Source organism: Myotis davidii, unplaced genomic scaffold (assembly GCF_000327345.1).
Source record: "Myotis davidii unplaced genomic scaffold, ASM32734v1 scaffold38, whole genome shotgun sequence".
NCBI classification, from domain to species: domain Eukaryota; kingdom Metazoa; phylum Chordata; class Mammalia; order Chiroptera; family Vespertilionidae; genus Myotis; species Myotis davidii.
The window spans coordinates 680,772-704,449 of record NW_006291383.1 but is presented as its reverse complement, the minus strand read 5'-3'; the positions used below and the strand labels follow the sequence as shown (position 1 = coordinate 704,449).

The 23,678-nt window shown below is 41.5% G+C and overlaps 1 protein-coding gene and 1 long non-coding RNA gene across 16 annotated transcripts in view; one reads left to right on the top strand and one right to left on the bottom strand.

Moving 5' to 3' along the window:
- The window catches only part of NEDD4L (neural precursor cell expressed, developmentally down-regulated 4-like, E3 ubiquitin protein ligase), a 231,878-nt gene that overhangs the window by 164,410 nt on the left and 43,790 nt on the right, over positions 1 to 23,678 (top strand). For 9 of the 15 annotated variants that reach the window (XM_006764446.1, XM_006764440.2, XM_006764439.2 and 6 more), the window contains 8 exons: positions 1,361 to 1,524; positions 7,807 to 7,939; positions 8,976 to 9,155; positions 11,577 to 11,651; positions 13,226 to 13,285; positions 18,431 to 18,562; positions 19,078 to 19,197; positions 20,284 to 20,481. In XM_006764446.1, coding sequence (XP_006764509.1) covers positions 1,361 to 1,524; positions 7,807 to 7,939; positions 8,976 to 9,155; positions 11,577 to 11,651; positions 13,226 to 13,285; positions 18,431 to 18,562; positions 19,078 to 19,197; positions 20,284 to 20,481 — 1,062 coding nt within the window. The remainder of the gene's footprint in view (positions 1 to 1,360; positions 1,525 to 7,806; positions 7,940 to 8,975; positions 9,156 to 11,576; positions 11,652 to 13,225; positions 13,286 to 18,430; positions 18,563 to 19,077; positions 19,198 to 20,283; positions 20,482 to 23,678) is intronic. The other 6 variants (XM_006764444.2, XM_015564411.1, XM_006764442.2 and 3 more) reach the window with 4 other exon arrangements.
- LOC107183205 lies at positions 17,716 to 18,424 on the bottom strand. The gene is made up of 2 exons (XR_001513991.1): positions 18,086 to 18,424; positions 17,716 to 17,844 (listed from the first exon to the last, which is right to left on the bottom strand). It is a non-coding gene; the product is annotated as an uncharacterized LOC107183205 (long non-coding RNA).

Genomic DNA, 23,678 nt, shown 5'->3' with positions numbered 1-23,678 from the left:
TAAAACATCAAAATGCACTTTATGTTTTGTTTTTCAATAATAATAACATTTTTATTAACAAAAACAATTAAACAATTAAATTTCCTAGTACTTTTTTTAACGTATGGTACTGCGTAAAACATTTTCCTCTATGAAGAGGGACCAAACAAAATTTACATAAGTATCTAGATTCGCTCCTTTTCCCATGGGCGTGAAAAACGAGAACACTCGTGAGCGGTCCTTAACAGATGGCGCGTGGAACACGAGAAAACTCCTGAGCAGTACGAAATGTGTTAACTTGCTAGTCACATACCTAATCCATGGGTCCTATTGTACCTTCTCAGCATGTCCTTCAGATAGTGCTGTTTAGTTAGAGTCTCATCTTGTCCTGAAAATGTCCACTAAACAAGGCCTCTCTATGGCTTGTTTTACACATCTGTTTGCAGCTGTTGCATATACGTGATATGTGACTATGTGGGCAAGTCAACTGAGCCTCCCTCAGACCCATAGGTCGGATTTCCAGGCAGTATTTCATCTGTGAGCTTTCATCTGTGAGGAGGAGTGAAGTGGGAAGTAGACAGTCATGAATGTTAAGATTTCACAAGCACATCAACAGATTCTTATCTCAAATCCAAGGAATTTTTTTTATACTCTTCTAACCTCCCAACCGTAGTAACCCGTAATTACTTCATTTTCCAGTGACTTTACTAGGGGATGTTAGGAAGGAATACTTAATGCCTAAAATATGTGTTGCAAAAATGTAACTGGTACCATGAAGCCTGTTTATGTGGCCCCAGCGAATAGGGGGCGTAAGTAGAATGCCACAGCATTCAGACGTCTCTGGCTCCTGGGATTGTACTGGATGGGGAGTGTGAGTTTCACCCCCAAAGCCAGCTTCAAGGCCAACCTCCCTCCTGGTCACTGGTGCTGCAATTTTTGTTAGAACACACACAGTGCAGCTTATTTCCCAGCTCCCCTTTGCCTTTGGGAGGTGTTGAAAAGATGGCAGGTGTAAAAGGACCCGCGTTGGTGCCCTGGCTTTGTACAGTCTTGGAGGCCTTTGGGTCAAAATAATGAATATTCAGTGTGGAAGGAGTAGAATGTGACTTAGGAACACAGCAGACAGTACATTACCAACTCTCTGTGGCTCCTTCTAGTAGTCATCTTAAGGCAAAATCGCCACACTTAGTTGACTATTGCTCAAAATATTTTAATACTACTCTCCTGGAATTGGGGGGGGTTTGCCCCTTTTGGGGAATTTCTTCAAATATGGCACATGAAGCCAAAGAGCAGCGGAGCAAGGACACAGGGGGCACTGTGAGTGTCTTTTCCTCGCCTGAAGATCCAACCTCATGACCTTCCCTGTGATCTTACTCCACAGCACGGGTGGGAAGTCGTGGACTCAAATGACTCAGCTTCTCAGCACCAGGAGGAGCTTCCTCCTCCTCTGCCCCCTGGCTGGGAAGAGAAAGTGGACAATTTAGGTCGGACCTACTATGTCAACCACAACAACCGATCCACTCAATGGCACCGACCGACACTGATGTGAGTACTGTAGGATGGTTAGGAACACACATCATCGTCTGCAGGTAGGGCCAAACGTGGCAGCTCTTTGAGCCGGGCCTGGGAAATATATCTCATGTCTGTAAAAGCACGTGGTGGTATGGTACCTCAGTGTTCCCCTTCATTGAGTTCAAGAGCATGGCAGCCTGTCAGAATTTGCATATGATGAGGAAGCCCTTGCCTTTGATCGCATTCTGCTATTTTATGAACTAACTAGAGGCCCAGTGCATGAAATTCCTGCACTAGGGGGGGCGGGCTCCCTCAGCCCAGCTTGTGCCCTCTTGCAGTCCAGGAGGATGTCCGTGGAGCGGGCCTAAGCTGCAGTCGGACATCCTTAACACTGCCGCAGAGCAGGAGAGGCTCCTGCCACCGCCACTGCGCTCACCAGCTGTGAGCCTGGCTTCTGGCTGAGCAGCGCTTCCACTGTGGGAGCACACTAACCACCAAGAAGCAGCTCCTGCGTTAAGCATCTGCCCCCTGGTGGTCAGTGTGTGTTATAGTGAAAGGTTGTTCTGCCATTTGGTCGATTTGAATTAATATAGGATTGATTTTGCCTTTTTTAAGAAAAATATTTATTGATTTTTAGAGAGAAGAAGGGGGAGAGAGAGCAATACTGATTTGTTGGCTCCACTTATTTATGCATTCATTAGTTGATTTTTGTATGTGCCCTGACCAGGGATCAAACCCACAACCTTGGTGTATTGGGACAGTGCTCTAACCAACTGAGCTACCGGGCCAGGGCTGTCTGTCTTCTTTATATAGATTTGTGAAATACAGAGCAGAGGTTACATTTCTTAGATTTGTCTTTTCTTTGGTGATATCATTTCCCTCTTCTTCAGCTTCCTCTTCTCACTAACCCAGGATGGAAAACAACAAGCAAATTGGCCTTGCAGTGTTCTTTTTCCCCTTGAGATTTGGGATTTTTATTCCCTTTAATTACTTGATTTAGAAACCCTCTTAAAATTTTTTGTTTTCCCTTTTTTGAGAAATTTCTATATCACCCCTTTGATATAATTAGGAACACACAGGATTGTTGCAAACTCAGAATTAGTAATTACTGCTTATTCTGATCCCTCCCCAACCTCATGGAGGCAGTGCACTGATTACTGTTTTGTTTACTTGGCAATTTTTGGTTTGATTATACCAAATAAACACTAGTTAAACCTCAGCTACTATAAAAAAGGATTCGAAGTAGCTTGTTTCTATTTATCTATTTCTTAATTTATTTTTATTGTTGAGAGTATTACAGATGTCCCTTTTTTCCCTCCCATTGACCCCTTCTATTCCACACCTCCCTCCCCCGCAACCCCAGGTCTTCACCACACTATTGTCTGTGTCCATGGGGTATGCATGTAGGTTCTTTGGTTAATCTCTTCCCACTTACCCCCACCTTCCCTCTGAAATACATCAGTCTGTTTTATGCTTCTATGTCTCTGGGTTTATTTTGTTCTTTAGATGCCACATATGAGTGAGATCATGTGATACTTGTCTTTCTCTGACTGGCTTACTTCACTTAGCTTGTTTTTAAATCACAGTATACCTCAAGATCTAAAACTGTTAATATGCAATAAACGGTTAAAAAAAAGTATTAAAAGAAGGGAAAGAAAAAATTATTCTAGCAATCATGAGTTCGCTAGCAACCAAGATAAGGAGGTAATTATCAATGAGTTATATAATTGTAACAGGTATCAAAGGCCAAGTATATCAGGTGAGATAATTTTCTCCTTAACCCAGACTCTGAAGGAAATTTGCTGATGATATTTTGAAACAAGGGATATTAGCAGTATGATGGATGGATGGTGTTGTTGATAACTCTTCTCTTTATAAATTTCAAAGATATCCTGGGTGGGGAAGGTAGCCAAGAAGTTTGGTCTGGGTTTTGTTGATTTACAACTAGAGTTTGCAGAATCTTCAGCAACAAATAGCCAGGCCTTTCTACGCCTCCAGATGGGTTCTTGTGAATATCAGCTGTCCTTGGTCAGCTTTGGACTGCCTAGCGTGGACATCAGCTCATTGCCCCCAGGACAACAGAAATATCAGAACATTGGGGTGATGCTAAACTCTTTTTTATTGTAATTTTTTCCCATGGAAATGATTTGGTGATCTTTTATATTAAATTAAATATTTTACTATTTTCCTCTGGTTAATGGCCATAGCTGTTAAAACTGTTGTAAGTCATTTGATTACGCTAGCTATTTGTAGTTTTTTTAAAAAATGGACTCACCTTGGACTTGGTAGTATGTAGTGATCAGAAGAATCTTGGTAGTGATAACCCTAAGCAAAACGCCATAACCTACCTTTGCTAAACATTGTAAAAAAGTACCTTAAAACATAGCACTCTGTTGGGACCAGTATGTCATGTGACCTCTGTAGGAAAGTGACCACTAGCAACTCACAAAGGAAGAAATACTTATGGCCAATACATCTATGGAAATTTTTCACCTTTATTAATACTTACCATGTACTAGTAAACTGAAATCTATATTTGGAGGATAAATGGTGATAATTGCAACTGTAGCTTCCTCCCAGAGTTGTGAAACTAATGAGAGAATCACTGAGAAAACACTTTATGTGGTTTTCTAAACATACCATCTTTGGTGTCTATGTACCAAAGAATTAAACCAAAACAGAAGATGTAGTTTGTGTAATGCTGGCAAAGCAGGAGCCCAGAAGCAACATGGGAAGATGCAGTTCTTCATCCAAGTACAGGTCCACATGTAGTTTAGGGAGAAGTCAGTGACATGACCATCCCCATCCCTGAGGCAGCTGAGCTCCAACGAGAGGTGGAGCCAGGAAGGACACAGCAGGACTCGGGGTGGAGCTCATGGAACGGCTTCTTTCCAGGTGACGTCTAGAAAGCCAAGAAGAGTTAGATAAGGAGAGTGGGTTTCCACAGTGACCTTTTGATCCCATCTGTGCTGTTTGAGAACTCGGGGTTCTTTCTCCTTAACTTTATTTGGCTTGGCCTGGAGCCCTCAAGCCTTCCAGAATTAAGGGATTGTTTTAATTCAGAAATAATTGTTTTCAGAAGTCAGTTTTTACAGAATACTCTAGTACTCTTTGGAGGAAAATTGATAATGAGAAGTCTGTATTAATCAGCTGTAGCTGAGAAAATCACATAGTGATTACCGATTACCATGTGCTAAACCTTGTGCCCCAAACTTCAAACCCTCTAAAAATTGTTCACCCTGAAAAAATATCAGTGCCCTCAGACTGTTTTTACAAGATCTGTTTCCATCCTGTCTCCTCCAGACTCGCCACCACAGTCACAAACATGCAGGCACCCAAGTGGCCCAATCATGCAAGCTGCTTCCTCATTCTTCATCTTCTTTTTGGCTCCATGGCTGTGCTGCTTCCCTCCCCTACCCTCCAAAAAGAGGGGAAAAAACTAGAACATGCCCTTCCCCGGCTACCGCCAGCCTAATGCACCTTCCTCTGGGGAGCCAGACCCTTTTAGGCAGGCGTCCCTGCAAAAACCTTGGGCTTCCCCAGTCCTGGCTTGGAGCACAGAATATTCTAATTCCCTGTTGGAGCAGATCTATCCTTTGCACCTGGCACAAAGTCGGCGCTCAGCCAGTGCCTTTAACTGAATGACTGACTAGAGATGAGTCACTTCTGAAAGTGATCATACACATGGTTTCCTGCACTGTCTAGGACAGGTTTAGGTCTAGATGCATACTTTAGAACAGAAGGTGACCAGAGAAGACACCCCAGCCCCCTCAAGTTTGATGGTGGCTTTTAAAACACCCCTAATTTTAAATTTGTCCTTTTCCTATTTTAACATAAACTATAGACTTTTTACTGTAAAAACTACAGTTTTTTTTAAAAGGTGGGGAATTACATGAAGATGATAAATGAAGATGAACTTGTTAAACTCACCTAATTTGCACTTATTTTAGCTCTCTAAAATACTTTGTGCATCTTTCCCTGTCTTAGCAGTAGTGCAGTCATATAGTCATTAATGTATGTGAATGTAAATGATCTGGCACACTGATCTTAATTGGCACTGAACTTGTCTTTATTCATTTGTACATTTTCCATGAAAGTTAATTAAACAATGCATATGTGAAATTAATGACTGATGAAAATTGAAATAGCCATTCCTTAAATTTTTTCTGGCCTGAGGTAAAACCATTTTTCTGTTTTAGTTTGTCAGATTAGGAATATTTTACATGTTTATCTGGCCATAAGTGACCATTTATACTTACAGTCAGTTTCAACAACTTCTGTTCCAAACCCTCTCATTCAGTTAATTAAATACCATGGTGTGAACATTTTCATTTTGGCACTAAAAGACCATAAAAGCCCGTGTTTGGAATTTCAAAATCAGAGGTATCTGGCTTCTTTATGCTATTTAGTTGTTTCTGGTTCACACAGATTACTAATTATTTGAGCATGTTGGGTAAGGAAGATTGGCATAATTGATTTTAAATGCCCTTTAAAAAAAAACACCAGTTTTTCCAAAATAATGGACTTTTGTATATACTTCTGAGAGATACAAAATGCAGAGAGAGTAATGAAAACCTTATTCTTTTCAACCTCTCAGAAGTCCCTGTAACAATTCAAGTATGTGTTAGGGCCTGGCACATGTAGCATGCAAACATTAGTCTCTCTGTTGACTGAATAAATGATGACTGATATTTCAAGTGAAGATTTCAAATTTTAATGAAACTCTTATTTGTAAAATATTTTTTAAGGAAAGCCAGTCATTATAAAGTGATATTGCTTTCATCTTCAATAAAAAGTGAAAGAGGACAATGTAAAGTTTCCTTTCCTTTCTTAGACACTACTGAAATATTTTACACATTTTATTAAGGTATTTTGATCATTCTGACCTACTTTTTGTGAGTTTTGTAATGTCTTTTAATTACTTTTGATAAGCATTGTTTGCTTAAGAAATGAATGCCGTATAAAAATGACTGTAGCAACATGAAATCACAAAAAGCAATATTACATTTTCTAATATATTCCATAGTGTTATTTTTATCATTCTGTTTTGGTAGTTTCAGAAATGTTATTAGAATACTTGGGTATCCCTTGATTGTAATTATTTTATTTATGGCCATAATTGTCCATTTTTCTGAAGGTATCGCCATTTAGTGTCCTGTTTTTAGTTTAGTCATACTTTAATCTATATAATAAAAGCCTAAGCAACCATTGCAGCGGAACGACCAAAACGACTATTCGCTATATTGTGCACTTACCACCAGGGGGCCGACGCTCAATGCAGGAGCTGCCCCCTGGTGGTCAGTGCGCTCCCACAGGGGGAGCACTGCTCAGCCAGAAGCCGCACTCAAGGCTGGCAAGAGCAGCGGCAGGGGGGGGGGGGGCGTCCCGCCGAGTGCGCTCCCACAGGGGGAGCACTGCTCAGCCAGAAGCCGCACTCAAGGCTGGCAAGAGCAGCGGGCGGTGGCAGGAGCCTCTCCTGCCCCCGTGGCAGCACTAATGAGCAGTGAGCCGAGTGGTAAGGAGCAGTGAGCAGGCAGATGGTAAGAAGCGAGGTGTCCCAGACTGCGAGAGGGCGCAGGCCAGGCTGAAGGAACCCCCGCACCGCCCACCCCCCCAGAGCACAAATATCATGCACCAGGCCTCTAGTATTACTATAAAATATGCAGGATATATTTCTGTTAGAGTTCAAAAGTTTGTATATTGGATATGCAGATACAGTAAAACTTAATTCAGATTTTCATAATAAATTATCATTTTAATATGGATCAAATGAAAGCTAACCTTCATCTTATCCCCTTTACCAGTAAAACTAATTGTGTAAAGATGTCTATTTGAAGGACTTAAACCATTTCAAGAGTTACCTATTTATTTGCATACAAGGCTGTTAGTTGCAAGCTCTTTACTATTCAGGAGCCCCACAGGCTCTTTATTGGAATGCAGTATTTGTTTGTTTGAATATTTAAAACCTATGTTTTAGGAAAATCTGTAACAAGGGCCGTGGATTAATACTATATTTTAATTAGTTTAAATAATGTTTTCAAATATTTTGAAATCTTAACTTGTGACATCATTTTTGTCAACTGAATATGGTGTCTTATCAAAGGAGTCTGTGTGAGTTTTCTCTGAGAAACATTTTGACATTTAAACTTCTACTCTAAAAGCCCCCAAAATTTGGTGGAAGAATTCTCATTGTCAGCTTGTTGAACATAAGTGCACTGTCATTTTAGTAGGTGCCAGGCCCTTGGTGAGTGTTGGACTCTTGTTGAGGGGCCACTTATCAATATGGGGTCTGCTGTCTCCACCCCCTGCCCTCAGGGATGTGTCCTCCGAGGCGGACAGCAACATCCGGCAGATCAACCAGGAGGCGGCCCACCGGCGCTTCCGCTCCCGCCGGCACATCAGCGAGGACCTGGAGCCCGAGCCCTCCGAGGGCGGAGAGGGTCCCGAGGTACTGCGTCCCGCTGCCCCAGACTCTGCACCCTCTCCTCTCCATGTTCCCAGCTTGATTCTATGCTGTGATTTCCTTTCTCCATAAAAGCTGTCTAATGGTCTCATAGCTAATTGACAGCCATTGAGATATTTAGAAAGTGCTCATAAAAACCATGTTTGATGAATGCATGTATCTATATTATTACCAAAGAATGGCATTTTGGGGATCTTAAGATTTTTTTACTCCATAATTGCAATTGAGTGAGCCCTATAACTTCTTTGGGTACCAAGTACAAGCTATTACTGAATACTAGTACTTTTGACATCACAAAAGAGATGTATTACCAAGGAAATACAAATTTGGGTGAATGGCACTGTTTATAATTTGCCCCTGAAATATTTATGGTAAATTACTGGGGTGGGGGAAGTTATGAATTGAAGAACAAATGAACAATTATCATAACTTCCATGCTGCCTTAACAGCTCTGTTTACTTACTAGAAATCCATTAAAGGTATTACCTCAGGAAGATCATTTACAAAATGCTCCAGTGATCAAAAATTGAAAAGCCAAATTGATTCCGTAAAAAATTTACTGAAAGGTACTTTACAACATTGTTTAATTACAGATTATAGCATCTATGCTGTTTTCATTGTGAATCCTGAGAAGTTAGAGTGAAAGGAACTCCATGGAAGTTACCAAGGAATTCCTGAGATTATTTTTTAACCCATGCATTTCGTAATGAGAGCTAGAGGTCAGTCACAGCTCAGAGAGGTGGTATTATAAAGTGGTTAAGAGCACAGCCCATGGAATCTGGCTTCCTTGGTTCAAGACCTGGTCCTGCCACTTCATAGCTCTATTACCTTGGGCAAGTCCTCCTCTGTGCCTCAGTTTCCTCACCTGCTAATTAGGATTGTAGTCATATCTTTCTCGTGGTCCTTGAGAAGATTATTTGCCTCCTACATGCTTAGTAAATGTTAATTATAGTTATGATAATAGTTATTGTTGGGGATTCCTCCTTCCTAGCATTTACCTCTGCATCTCATCCATTGGTAGCCTTGGGAGACCATTTCAGAAGAAGCAGCCATCACTGGAGACCCTTCCCTGAGTCTGTCGCTGCCCCCACCACCTTCCTCCCCATCCTCTCGGACCAGCCCTCAAGAGCTGTCTGAAGAACTAAGCAGAAGGCTTCAGTTCACTACGGACTCCAATGGGGAGCAGTTTGGTTCTTTGATTGTGAGTAATCGTCCTGTTTGAATGAGAAGTTAAACAAATATTTTATCATTTTGTTGTTGTTGTTGCTTTAAGAGAGTCTTGTATGCAAATAATGACCAAGGGTCTTCTAGCTCCCAGATAATTCTGACATTTTCCTAAGTTCCTCCTAACCTAGGAGAAGCAGGACTATACCAAAATTGGCCATGCAGGTGAGAATCTTTCTTTTTTTTAAAATATATTTTTTTGATTTTTCACAGAGAGGAAGGGAGAGGGAGAGAGAGTTAGAAACATCGATGAGAGAGAAACATCGATCAGCTGCCTCCTGCACACCCCCCACTGGGGATGTGCCCGCAACCCAGGTACATGCCCTTGACTGGAATCGAACCTGGGACTCTTCAGTCCGCAGGCCTATGCTCTGTCCACTGAGCCACACCGGTCAGGACGTGAGAATCTTTCTTGATTTAAAAAGAATGCAAGAAAATAAGAGTTCATGACTTCTATAATTCTCAGCTTTAACCATGTAGAATTTCTCCTCCCAGCCAAAGGCTCATACATAGTACTCTCACCACAAAGGTGGCTTTTTGCACTGGGGACATGGAGGAGATATTGGGCCTCCCAATCAGTCCTCTTAAATCATACTCATTTCAGAGATGTAGGCATAGTCTTTAAGGGACCCATCCAAGACAAAGTTGGAATAGGAGATAGAAAACATTTACGTCCCAGAAAACCAGTCCTTCAGAAGGGTTGTGGAATTGGGACACTGACATCAGGGTAGTAACATTTGAATTGGCGTTCTCAACAATTAAGGACACTATTTCTAGAAGCTTTAGCTGAGCCCTGGTAAGCAGCAGAATCAGCCATGAAGAACTCTGTGTTTAACAGTATAAAACTGCAGAAAAAGCCCATAGAAAATTCCTGCTTGAGCTTTAAACTGAGAATAAATGCAGTCTCAGTTTCTTGAGAAATTGAACTTAAAGCTGTTCTATAGTAAAGATGGGAGTGATGTCACTGAAAATGGTGCCTAAAAAAATAGGCATTATTGCGATCATATAAAATGTTAATGGGTAAGACTGCATGATATGTAAAAGCAAATACTCACAAAATTGCTCCTTATTCAGTTACGGTGTTTTTATTTTAACAGACACCATTGACCAATTTGTGTGAGATGCAGTGATTATTTAATGTGGTTTTATATTCAAAGTCTATTAATGGTTTTCAGAAAGAAATATCAATGAGATAAAATTTAGTAGAAAGGGGGCAGGGAAAAAAAGAGTTTACATATATAGGACGTTTGAATTGGTAAAACTGTTGCTATGGAAACAATATAAGCAATGAAGCCATATATTTAAAACCTATTAAAGAAAGTATTGCAATAATTATAGCAATTATATACCTTTGGTCTACCAAGTGAAAAATCATAATATTCTTCAGCATTAATATTAAGTTAACATCTCTAATTATTTGTATAAGGAGCTCCTGCATTTACTTATTAAAGCTATATAAAATACCTTTAACATCCACATGCACATGTCAGAATTATTTTAAGATTGTTGAGTCTGGTTCAAGTGTTAAATAAAGGTGCCTAAGAAAGAGAAACATGGGACTCTTCTCCAGTTCTTCTCAGGGTCACTGTATCCAGAACAATAGCAGCAGCTACTGTAGAAAGACGTGGATAGTCCCCCACCCCCTTCCCTGCCCCAAAGTCTTTCTTTGTCCTTATCGCATTTTAGTTATTGCAAAATATCAAACGTGTCCCCTGGATGAACCTGTTGCTGATTAGACCCTGGATTTTGTATGCGTCACCTGCTGTGTTCTCTGATTGGATTTGTTAGGCTCTTTAACAAGTGAGAGGAACATTATACATTACACATTTGATTTACTAGGTTAGCCTCACTATTTCCCTTCATTCCGTATCTGTGTGACTTTAACTCCATTGAGAAGCCAAAATTGTAAATACCTGACCCTTCAGAAGTAGCACAAAGTTATATTTGAGTTCCCTTGGATATAGAATCCAATTAGTTCTTTATCAATGATAATAGTCAGTAAATGTTTCATAATCATATCTCAATATTCCTTTCTATAGGATGCATCCCAAAACAAATGATAAGACTTCCAGCTTCCAATTTCTATTTTTCAAGCAACCCTAGAGTGTTATGGTGGCCTGTTGAGTCCCCTTTCATGCTTTGACCTTGTTCCCTTATTTTTTGCTGTTACTTCTAAGGACTAATCAAAACCCAGTCTGCTTAATTCACTGAGAATGAAAACAACTGCAGACAACTTGACTCCTGAAAGGACTACTCTCATTACCCTGAAAAGATGTTTCATTTAATTGCCTTCCATTATCATAGTGCTGTGAATAGCACCAATGGTGTATTTTGTGAGCCAATGAAACTTTTTTTAAGAATGTTTTCTTGACGCTCCCTGTCCTTTCCTCCCCTTCAGCAGAGGGAGCCCTCCTCGAGGTTGAGGTCGTGCAGTGTCACTGATGCAGTCGCGGAGCAGGCTCACCTACCACCGGTAACCCACGCGCATTTCCCTTCCCCAGCTGGCTCTTTCAGCTTTTATTTAAAATCATTGGGGCACTGAGGAAGAGTTTTTCCTGTGAAAATCCATTTACATTATAAATGAGACACTCAAATTTCCTAGCAAATTGCCCAAGGAGAGTGGATTTCCAATACAAAGAGTTGTTTTTGCCACCAAAGTCTCTAAAATGGTAAAAACTCCATTGCTTAGTTTTTCACCCAAATTAATACCAATTCTGATGTGCTCACTTAACTAAAAGCATACGTTAACTAATTTTTAAAAAGATTGAATTTAGTCCCTCAAGCTGTGCTCTGGTGATTGTATTTAAGAACATACTGAATCCTTTTAAACAGGAAGAACTCTTCCAGGTGTGAGCGAGCTAGGCTTTCATGACGACCTAATTAACCCCACACAGCCTCTGTACCTTCTCCTTAAAGGCAGCTCTACTGGCTAAAGAATTAGCTACAACTAGTTCCTACTCTCCCACAGTTTCTATAGTTAGCAGAAAATATGGAAGAGTGGCAATGTTTAATAATATAGGACATAAATGAAAATGAATATTCCAATTGGAAGGCAGACCAGAATTGCCTAGGGAGATGTTTGGTGTACATGTCAAAGATAAGAAACGTGATGTGACTTTGTTTCTTCTTTTGGGGGGAGAAACTGCTTTTATTTTAGCATGCCCAATGTGATGTTTGACCATAACCAGTTTTTTTATGATGACGAATCCTCAATCATTTTTAGCACTAATACTTTATTATGTGTAGTGGGGGGAAAGTGCACTTACAGATTTTGAAAGCACAGTGTCTTCCCTATTGTGTACACCTTTGCACAAGTCAGAAGAATTTTTTTTGCCTAGCTTTTATCTTTTATGCTGCAAAATGAATGAATGAATACACCAGTCAACTGAGTGGTCAAAATAAGGGATTCATTTGTGCCTTGTATCCAATGTGCTGGTTGATAAGCTTGACAAGAGCGCCCTTTCTGGGATGGTTTCAGTTCAGATCTCCCCCAAAACAACAATCAGCTGTGATGGGCTGGTGGGATCCTCCACCTAATGATTCTGTGATTTTCCTTGATGAATTAATGGCACTTCCTCTCCTTTTCATAATCAGTGTTATTTTATTTGCCAAAGAGTCTCTTTTCCTAGAAACAGATGACTCCTCCCTTACACTCTCCAAAGCTGAAAACTCACTGATCACCAGTGGCCTCTTGAATTTTGAGTGTGGCAGATTTAAGAACCTGCTCATTATTTAACAGTGAGGGCAAAACCAAAGTGGTGTTCAATTTCTTTTCCGAACAAGACATCTCATCATTGTTATTGAAGTTGTCAATTCATTGTTCGGCCAAATCGAGGCTGCAGCCTGAGGCTTCGTGGATGGGAGATTGACTGGGTCTTGCTCCTCTGGTCATCAGTGATCGCTCAGCTTTATTTGGACAGAAAGGGTTTCAAGGATTCTGATTCATGTCACCTGCCTCACTGGCTGCCACAGCAGTGATTCCTGATTCAGTAAACAATGGGTGGTCTCCCTAAGTGCCTCTCACTGATATAAATTATCATTTAACAGCCCAGTGCCCCAACTAGGAGAGCGCGTTCGTCAACTGTCACAGGTGGTGAGGAGCCAACGGTAATGATACCCTTGATCAGACTTTAACAGCAAAACTGTGGGTTCGTTTTAATATTTTGTATAATGGTGAATATGCTCCTTTTTTCTTCTTTTTTTTGGGGGGGGATATTGACTTTTTTGTGCTGCAGAGATGCACATGGTTCTTTTTTTAAAATATATTTTTATTGATTTCAGAGAGGAAAGGAGAGGGAGAGAGAGAGAAACATCAGTGATGAAAGAGAATCATTGATCGGCTGCCTCCTGCACACCCCCTAATGGGGATCGAGCCTGTAACCCTGGCATGTGCCCTGACCAGGAATCGAACTCTGACCTCCTAGTTCCTGGGTCGATACTCAACCACTGAACCACACCAGTCCGGCTAGTCTCATATGGTTTTATCAGGAAGACTGTCAAGCTTTAAGTGCATTTAATTTGACCATTAAGAATATATTTTTGGCCCCTCTCTCATCATTGATGTTTCTATCTCTCCCTCTCCCTTCCTCTCTGAAATCAATAAACGTACTCAGTTGTGTGATTCAAGCCTGGGAAGCAGTTGCACAAGTGGATTTTCAGTTGGGCACGGTAGCTATCTCCTGTGTGTTTTCTGCCCCACGTTTTAAACATTGAGTTAGATTTTTCTGTATCATGAACTTGAACCAGTGACTCTCCTCACAGGAATAAACATGTTTATATACTACTTGGGGGATGGGAGGGAGGGGGGCATGATTAATAAATTTGAAAGATTTAGAAATAATGGTGTTTCTCTAAGCCAAGTATCTGTTATTGTTATTATTCGTTATTTTAAATAATGGATTTGACTGTGTACTTTAATTGTCTGTTTTCTATTTGATCCCTGAAGATAGGCTAGCAGCTTATAGTTTATGTTTAGAGCTGCTATGGCTATTTAAAGAATTTTCCTTATTGTTTCACCTTTCTTATGTTTGTTACAACTGCTTTTTATTTGAGAACACCTTTAAATACATATACAATTGCAGATTTTTCTGAAGAATGTTGATTTTTAATGAACAATTTATTTACGTTGTTAGAATTTAATGCTCAGCATTGTACACAGGAAAGTCAAATCTGCTATCAGCAAAAAATCAGCCTCATTTAACCTATTGAGCCGCAAAAAGTCCTGTGTTGTGAAAGTCATGTGTTGGGTAGGCCAGGCTCAGCTTCCAGTGGAAGACATGAACCTTCAAATGAAGTGGCACATTGCCTACTGTGTACTGGAAATTTCTATAGCAGTAGAGCTGCAAGGGGGATGAGAACATTTCATGAAATAATTTTAGTAGAATTTAGTGCTAATGAGTATCCTCTTCCATCCACATTTGCATTTTATTGGTCTTGAAAGCTGCTGTTAGTATTGGAGTGTGTGGTCGCTGTGATATTAAATGGTGGGATTTCCTGTGGCCATTACCACGGCCCTCTTTTTGCCAGTACTCTCCCTTCCCCCACCAATGAATAAAAAATACAAGTTTGTTTTTTATTTGGCAGAATTGGGCCGTAGAAGTAGTTCCTAAATGTTTTACCTACTCTCATGTTTTCTATGTACCTGGTCATCTTTTGGTTGCAATAAGCCAACTAATTTTATGGCCACATTCGAAGTTTCAGTAGGTTTGACAGTATCACATTTGTTTCTTTTTCAATATCATTATCTCTTGTCACCAGTGCCCTTTACTTTCTCTTTTCCAGTTCCATCTCCTAGCATGTTTCATTCCCTCTTACACCCTCTCCCAACCCTCTCCCTGTCAGCCCCACACGGAAGTGTACATGCTTACACTGGAGCTGTGTTCCGCTCTCACAAATACATGTGTGTACACAAATGGGATCTCATGTACATTTCACTTAGCAACTTGATATTTTTCACTTACGGTCATTCTTCTGGAACATGTTAATGATTACATAATTTTCAGGCATGCAAATGCACCAGTTTATATAATCTTCCCACATTGGTGAGCATTCAGCCCCTTGCCCCACCCATATTCGTCCTGCACACCATGTTGCATGAATCATCCTGGTCTTTCCTTGGCAGTGCTTTTATTTCTATAGTATAAAAACAGATCCTGATTCTCACCTGCAGAACTACAATCCTTTCATTTACCACAAATAAGTACACTTTCCAGGGAGCTAAGCAGGAGCCCTCTCTGAGATGAAGCAAGAGGGACAGCACAGTCTTTTTGCTCTTTGCTGTGTAGACCCTAAAATAAACAAATGACGGGAATGGCAGGGTTTGAGGGAATCTTGGGGCATCGGCGATATTGCCAAACATTTATCATCTGGAAAAGCCTATTTGAACTTTGATGGTTTAAACATAATTGATTCTCCCTTTTAATGAAATAATTGGAGCCACTGTGCAGCTGTAGCACAACGGCTGTTTGGCGTTATGAAACACACTAGTATATTCAGATGAAAAGCTGTGAAATGTAAAATTAAGCATACTAGCAGTTTTAACGTGTCTCTTGACTAATTAACTGTTTCTTAAGGTAGAATGGAACGCACGTGAGTGCGTATGTGTATGCACACACACGACAGTGGAAGTCTGATTTTGGCTCAGGGCTAGCCCCTTCTGTGGTCTGTCTGTGGAAGCTGTGTCCTGTCCCTCCCTAGCTCTGAGTGAGAGGTTTTGAGTTACAAGTGGAATCACCATCACAGGCTGTTCTCCATGGTCAAGAAATCTATAAGAAGAACATTTTTATGGCACCATCTCTTTTTAATGGAACTAAATTAAGGATTACCAGTTCAGTTCTCAGTAGAAGGTACAATGAACATTTTAATCAAATTCAGTGTTCTCTACTATACTCCTAATTTCCCATAATCTGATTAGTCCTATTCACTGTAGATCTACAAAAATAACCTCGTTGCTGGAATGCTGTGCTGGAAGTCATACAGTCTTAGAAGTAATTCTGAGATTATCCAGGACACAGCCAAGCTATACTAGTTATCAGACCCCTCACAAATATCCTTTCCAGGGATGTTATAAGTGCAAAACTATCCATAAGGTTTCCAGAATGGAGTTTTCTCAGGGCCTATCTCATTGCCTCTCCCCAAAAATAATGGGGAGCAAGAAAAGCAACAAATTCCATTCAGTGCTTCATTTAGCCCAAGCATTTTTGGTCCTCATGTGAGCAGTAGTAGGTCAAAGCTTTTTGATAGCACGTACTTTGCCACACAGTCCAATTGACCACTAACTTAGGATACAGCTTGGGTTCTAACCTGGTTTAGCAGAGTTGGTCTTTTATAGATAAAAAATAGACCGGCAATAGTTCTTTTCTGTTGGTGCTAGAGGAGGAAGGCGGAAAGAGCTTCAGGTTGTATAAATTCATCTGACTTAAGCACCCATGGATGGATCAAGTCTGCCTGTTGGTGTTTCTTCCACTCTTGTTGAATCCCCACACATAGGCCCAGGATGCTCTATGATCAGAGTCTTGGAATTAACCATGATGAGGTATTTCAATTTTTATCTGGGAAAATGTCAAGGAAGTAGTTGCTATAGGTTTAGAAGAAAGTTTCGTTGCCAGTAATGTTGCCTTGCCTGTTCAACATGTTTTAGAAATAACCATTGAGGCAGCTGTTCCATGGCCTCGGTTAGTTTTTCTCTGGAATGTGCAGTTGAGCTCAGGAAGTAGAATATGGAGCCTCAATAACTAACGTCCCCAATGATGTGGTAGCATCCTTGATCATGCTAACTCAGGGTCATGCAGTGGACTGGGGATCCTCTGATGTGACCCTCTCTGTCACAGCACATTATTGGTAGGAGACACGAAAGATGGGATGAGCACGGAGAAACTGGGTCAAGAGATTTACATTTTCAGCCTAATATTAAGAAAATAACAGCTGGTAAAACATCTGGAGGGTGAGAAGATCCTAATTAGGGGAGATGGTACCCAGAAAGACGTGGCTTCCTTTTATATCCCAAATAATGTTTAGCCTCTTGCTTCTTTAACGTTCTCCTGGGAGCCTGGATAGCCATGGTTGGCTTCTTGTATTTGAGCCGCCCCCACTCCTTAGAGTAACACCCCTTTCCCAGTGACAGATCTGATATGCAGCCACCGTACATCCAGGACTTCCTCCTGAGACAGCACTGACCTCAGATGTCCATCCTGGTGCCTCCTTGAGTCACTGAAACATCCTTGCTATTCCAGAGTTCTCCACCCGGCTACATTTCTCGGGCTGCTGCTTACCAGCAGAAGTGTATCAGGAATCCTTTTCGATCTAATTTGGACTATCTAAACATAGTCACTCTATACTGGACATGTTTCTAAACCCGGAAACTGCCTGTGCTTCCTTCCCCCTTTAAAGAGACAAGCTCTGCCTGGGCAGACAGGATAATACAGCCTCAGCCTGCCGGGAGGCTTCCTAAGCTGGGGCAGTTGGGGTGTCCTAGTTGGTCCTCTTGGTTATATGCCACTGGTGTGAATGCAGACCTCCTGGAGAAGGCCCTCTGTGTACTTTTCCCCCTAAAAGATACAATGTAAGGGCCCTAAGCTGATGAAGGATTTAGGAATAAGCTAGGAGGGTATCCCTGTGGCAACTATATCAAGAGGAAACTATTCAGACATTCCTCTCATAGACAGTGACTTTTTTTTTTAAATATATTTTATTGAGTTTTTACAGAGAGGAAAGGAGAGAGATAGAGAGTTAGAAACATCGATGAGAGAGAAACATCGACCAGCTGCCTCCTGCACACTCCCCACTGGGGATGTGCCCACAACCAAGGTACATGCCCTTGACCGGAATCGAACCTGGGACCTTTCAGTCCGCAGGCCGACGCTCTATCCGCTGAGCCAAACCAGTTTCGGCTAGACAGTGACTTTTGACAATTTGACAATTTGAAATACCTTTAAGTTCTACATAATTTGGTAAAATTTAGTATCTGAAACAGGTTGCTGTTTTTTTCTCATAGCACATTAGCAGCAGCCATTGCATTTAAGACTTCGGACATTAAGAACGCGTTCTGTAAGATTTTGGACTCCACAGAGATTCATTTCGCAGTAGATTTGAAGCTACTGGAAATCTACTTCTGTTTTCTGGACACTAGTGTATTGGATACAAATAGAGTTAACTTACTTTGTCTAGAAAAAAATAATTCTCAAAGTGTACATTACTTTATTAAAGTGATCAGAAAACAACTGCACTAAATAATGTGATTTCTTACACAAACAGCCATCAGTGGCCTACGTGCACACCACGCCGGGCCTACCTTCAGGCTGGGAAGAAAGGAAGGATGCTAAGGGACGCACATACTATGTCAATCATAACAATCGAACCACCACTTGGACTCGGCCTATCATGCAGGTATGCAGATCGCCACACAATTGAAAATTGCAGGCAGGTGAAGCCGAAATGTACAAGAGCTCCACGCTGCTATTGCTTATGTATTGTCCTGAGAACCCATGTTTTAGAAAAAAATTTTTCCACGAAGAGAATGTGTTATTTTAAGTATAATATATGCCTATGGAAGAATTTGGTCCCCAAATCACTCTATTCTCGGATATATATATATTTTAAATGTCATGTGAAAGATATTTTCAAAGTAAGAGCCTATAGCAGTGTGTAGTGTCTCTCCCAACCCCCACACCCTTTTTTCCTGAGGCTCGTTTTCATGCCTAGCTAGTGATTCATTTTTATTTCCCTTGAATGTGTTTCCCCAACCTTCCCCTCCCCCATTATTACGTTTAATCATTCCTCCATGCTTTAAATAGGCCAGACCTCTCATTACTGCTGGCTGTGTTGTTGTTTGGGTCCACACTCCCAACCACACACAAAGGGAGATCCTCACATAAAGCTAACTTGTTTTTGCTCCAACATAGCTTGCAGAAGATGGTGCATCTGGATCTGCCACAAACAGTAACAACCATCTAATCGAGCCTCAGATCCGCCGGCCTCGTAGCCTCAGTTCGCCAACAGTAACTTTATCTGCCCCACTGGAGGTGAGAAGGCTACTCAGTGTAATTGGGGTCACGTCTGTCCTGTGACTTCTCATTCTCTCTTTTCTCTTAACTTGGACTTCAGTTTCACAGCCACCTTCCTGTCTGATCATTGTGTTCGTGGTGAAGGGTGTTCTTGTGCAGCCTCAGTATATGCTTCTCTGTTGCGCCCAGCTCACATCCTTGAACTCTCACCTGATTCTCATTCTCATGGGGCTGAGGCCGTAGTGACTTGTGCTGTACATGTGGGTTCCTCTCTTCAGACCTTTCTCCATTCTTGTTGTTTCTCCCCTTCTTGCCTGTTACCTCATTAGACATGCATAACAACTCTTTCAGATAGCAATGCTTATATTAAGTTTTAAACGATAGCTGTGGCTTTGACCATTTCTTTTCCTTTGAACTGTAGGGTCTGTCATTGTATGGGCATACATGTTTCTGATGCACATCTGCATCCCTAAGTCATTGCTGTGCATCTGCGTTGCTCTCCTGTTTGTGTGGTCTGAATACCATGCCTTAGCATCACCGCATCAGGGAGTTGGAGAAGCCAGAGCACAAACGTTCAAGTTCTAAACTTGACGATGTCCTAGAGGTAGCTGTGGTACTCTCTGTGCCCTGGGCTTAAATGCTAATGAGTGGGAATGAATGATAGCTCTCTTCCAAACTGTGATACAAATGTCCTGGTAACCATACGAGTCCAGGTGGTTGTCTTTGATGATACAGGGGTTTCTTCTTATGCTCTGCAAATTGCCAATCCATTCTTCATTAGACTGTGAGCTCATTAAGAGCAGGGGCACGTCTTTTTCTACCCTCTGTAAAGTCTCCATCCATAATTCTCAGGGGAGCATAATATTTTTGGCATATATCCAATAGCTATCAAAGGATGGTGATTTTAAGTAATTAATGTTGTGTGTTTAATCAATAGAAAAACTTTAAAATTCAATTGATTTAAAAGTAAACAAATGACAGAAACAGATTTCTTAGAAGCTTCCCCTTGTCCCTTTCCAAATGGAACATTCGTGATACCCAGGTACATTTTGACACACTGGACTAGCACCTATAAGAGTTCTAATGCTCATTATTATTCCTTAGGGTGCCAAGGATTCACCCATACGTCGGGCTGTGAAAGATACCCTTTCCAATCCACAGTCCCCACAGCCATCACCTTACAACTCCCCCAAACCACAACACAAAGTCACACAGAGCTTCCTGCCACCGGGCTGGGAAATGAGGATCGCGCCGAACGGCCGGCCCTTCTTCATTGACCATAACACAAAGACTACAACGTGGGTAAGGTCGCTGCTTTTATTTGGCTCCATTTCCATCATGAGGTCTGACATTCATTCCCTCATTTCCTCATTCCGTACTCATGATTCTTGTAGAGAAATTTCACTGACACCGCAGCTTGTCCCTAGAGGGTCTTCTCAGCCTGCTTCAAGATCTGGCACGCAGGGGCTTGTGGGAGGGGTGATGGATGGGTGCAGGGTCAGGGCCAGCTGCTGGTGCCAGGTTGGATGCCTTTTCTCCAGAACATTCCTGGACAGCTATAGTTTTGACAGTTGGCCGTATTTGGAGGAAAAGCGGTGCTCTATATTGCTAGGATGTTGATGATACTGCTTCACCTCTCAAGATGGTATAATAGGAATTCTGATCTTTCTGAAAATAATTTTTCCTTGTCAGTTTCTTTCTACATTTTTATTAACATCACCCATCCTTGTTTGATTTATCCCTTTCGTTTGCACCGTCCACCTCAGTTTAGTATTTTATTTTAGTGTTTTACGTTTCTTTGCTCCATTTCACACCTGTAACTGTGGAATACGAGATGTACTGAGGATTTTGATTGTAAATGTGATAGTTCTTTTTTTGTGAACATTTTGTCAAATTTGACTCAGGAGTTGTGCCTGAGAAAGAATACGTGTGTTGTATGAATTTATACAATATGAGATTAATTAAAAGTGAATGTGCATATCTTTATACTCCTCTGTTCGGGTTTTAGCTGAATCAGTGGTGGGCTTCTTTAATGTAGCACTTGTCTTTTAAAGAGTCAGGGGTATTTTTCTATTAATACCCGTAGACCTATGACTGAACTGAAATTAGTCCTCTTGTTTCTGACTGTTTCCGAAGCTGCAGAAGGTTTGTTTTCCTTCCTGTCCCTATGTCCCCAACTAATGGCCTGGGTTCAGAGTTTGACTCAGTCCTTCTGGCTTCTCTGCTGCTTGCTTAGAATCAATGTGACTGGAAAGCTGTCTGAGTTTGGGGATTGTCAGTGGCCCAGAGGTGAACACGTGCTTTAAATCCCCATTTTCAGTGAAGACACGAGTGTGTCCATTGTTAGAACAGCAGTACTGTGTTAATGAAGGGGCCTGGACCAAAATGTCCTGGACTGTCATTTATACTTTGCCCGTGGCCTAATGTTAAATCAGTCCCTTGAGACTGGACTAGAGGGCCTAGATACCTCTCTCTCTCCCTCTCTCTCTTTCCCTCTCTCTCTCTCTCTCGAGTCCTGTGGATGGATGGTGGTAAGCACATCTCCATGAGGACCTTCTTGGTATTTGGGGCAGGACTGTGACTGTGCCTATTATTGTAGGATGCTTAATATCCTTGGTTCCTGTCACTGAATAACCACCATTCCTCTCCCTCCCCCACCACAGTGATGACCAAAAATGTTACCACATGCTTGCAAGAACCCCTTAGTGAGAACCACTCTAAAAGTTCTATTTTAAAGTAAAGGAATTAGCCTTCCAGGGGTATTTATCATTTAGATCCTGGTGACATTCATTAAACTCATAACTACCTCAAAGTCATATAATAACATGTAGCTTTGTTTGACTCACCTTTGAGTCTCATATCATATTATAGGTTTGTGGCCAAGACAAGAGTAAGAGATAGGCAGCTTTGGGGAAAACCAGCTAAGAGAGATTGGTTTTTAAGTCTTTTTTTTTTCCTCGTTGACATAGAACATGGCTGTCCTGCTAAGAGTACGCGATTCTACAAAATCCTCAGCCAGGAATGGCACTCCAGAAATAGGGGGTAAATAGTATAAAAGGAGATGGATTAGTGTATGGAGCCACGGTGGCCTGCCAACATAAGCTATGGTTTTAGAAATCTGAACTAGCTTAGTAATCAAATCCCCTAACCTTCTCACAGCCTTTCACGCCACAACTGCAGAGTAATTGCAGCTGGGCAGGTTTGATTTTAAACAGCCCCAGCTTTGTTTACTGCCTGCATCCTTGCTGAATGAAACCCAGTTTGAATTTCCAGTTGCCCCTTTCTACCCACATGCTTGTTATTGACTGATTTACTGGTTTAAAATTTTAATTTGTTAAAACAACATTTTGTTGCTGCTGCCATTGTTGAAAATCCTTAAAGTAACAACTGGACATTCCCCCGGTTACTCCCCTTCTTCTCTAAACTCAGACAGGCTGGCCCAGCTGCTGCCTCTCCTTTTAAACAAAGGCCTGTACAGAACACTGACTGTGGAAGGATTGCTCTAAATTTCCTGTTGATTTGGACCAAAAATGGAGGAATAGAGGGAACTGTAAAGATCATTTTCAGCTTAAAATTTGTCTTGAGTTGGTTTGGGGTTTGCTTCGTGTGGGGTTTTTTGCTGTTGTTTTTTTTAAAAAAAATTTATTGATTGCAGAGATAGGAAGGGAGAGGGAGAGAAAGTTAGAAACATCAGTGATAAAACTCATCTATTGGTTGCCTTCTACACACCCCCTACGGGGGTCAAGCCTGCAACCTGGGCATGTGCCCTGACTGGGAATCAAACTGTGATCTTCTGATTCATGGGTTGACACTCAACCACTGAGCCTCAGTGGCTGGGCTTGCTTCGTTTTTTAAAAGAGAGAACAAATGAGAGGCCAGCATAGCTTTTCTTAGATTTGAGCCCTGTGGTGAAAAGCTGGTAGAACAGGTGGAGAATAATGAAAACAGTACTCCTGCCCGCCTCAGCCTGTATGCTCTTGATTCTTGCACTAAACCAGAGCATGAAAAGATCAGGCCAACATTTCCCCTGTGTACACGCACGGAGGAAAGTTCTTGTTGAAGTCTGTTTACAAAGCACGATCTCATATTAAAGCAGTGTGCCCGCCGTCCATCTGGAATAACGTCTGAGGCCTCAGCCTGAAAGCGAAGGTCTGTCCACCATGCTCTCATCCTTAGTAACACCTAGAAGAGGCACTAAGCCCTGGCCATGTAAGGATTCCTGTGGCCAGACTTCCAGCCATTGGTTTACTTGTCCCTACCTGGGGTGGGCCATGGATGCCTGCTGCAGGCCACCAGGTGACAGAGGAAAGGTTACAAGAGACCTTCGGTTTGTCTGTTCCTTCCTTCTGTTAAGGAAACAGCTCGAAGCATGTATGTAAGAGTATGTTTATGTCTCTTTCAGAACAATGTTTTTGTAGCAAGACAGAGTATGCCTTAATGAAGCTTCTACTGGGTCCAAACTAAGAAAACTCATTGTAGCCCAGGCCTGGTTGTTGATC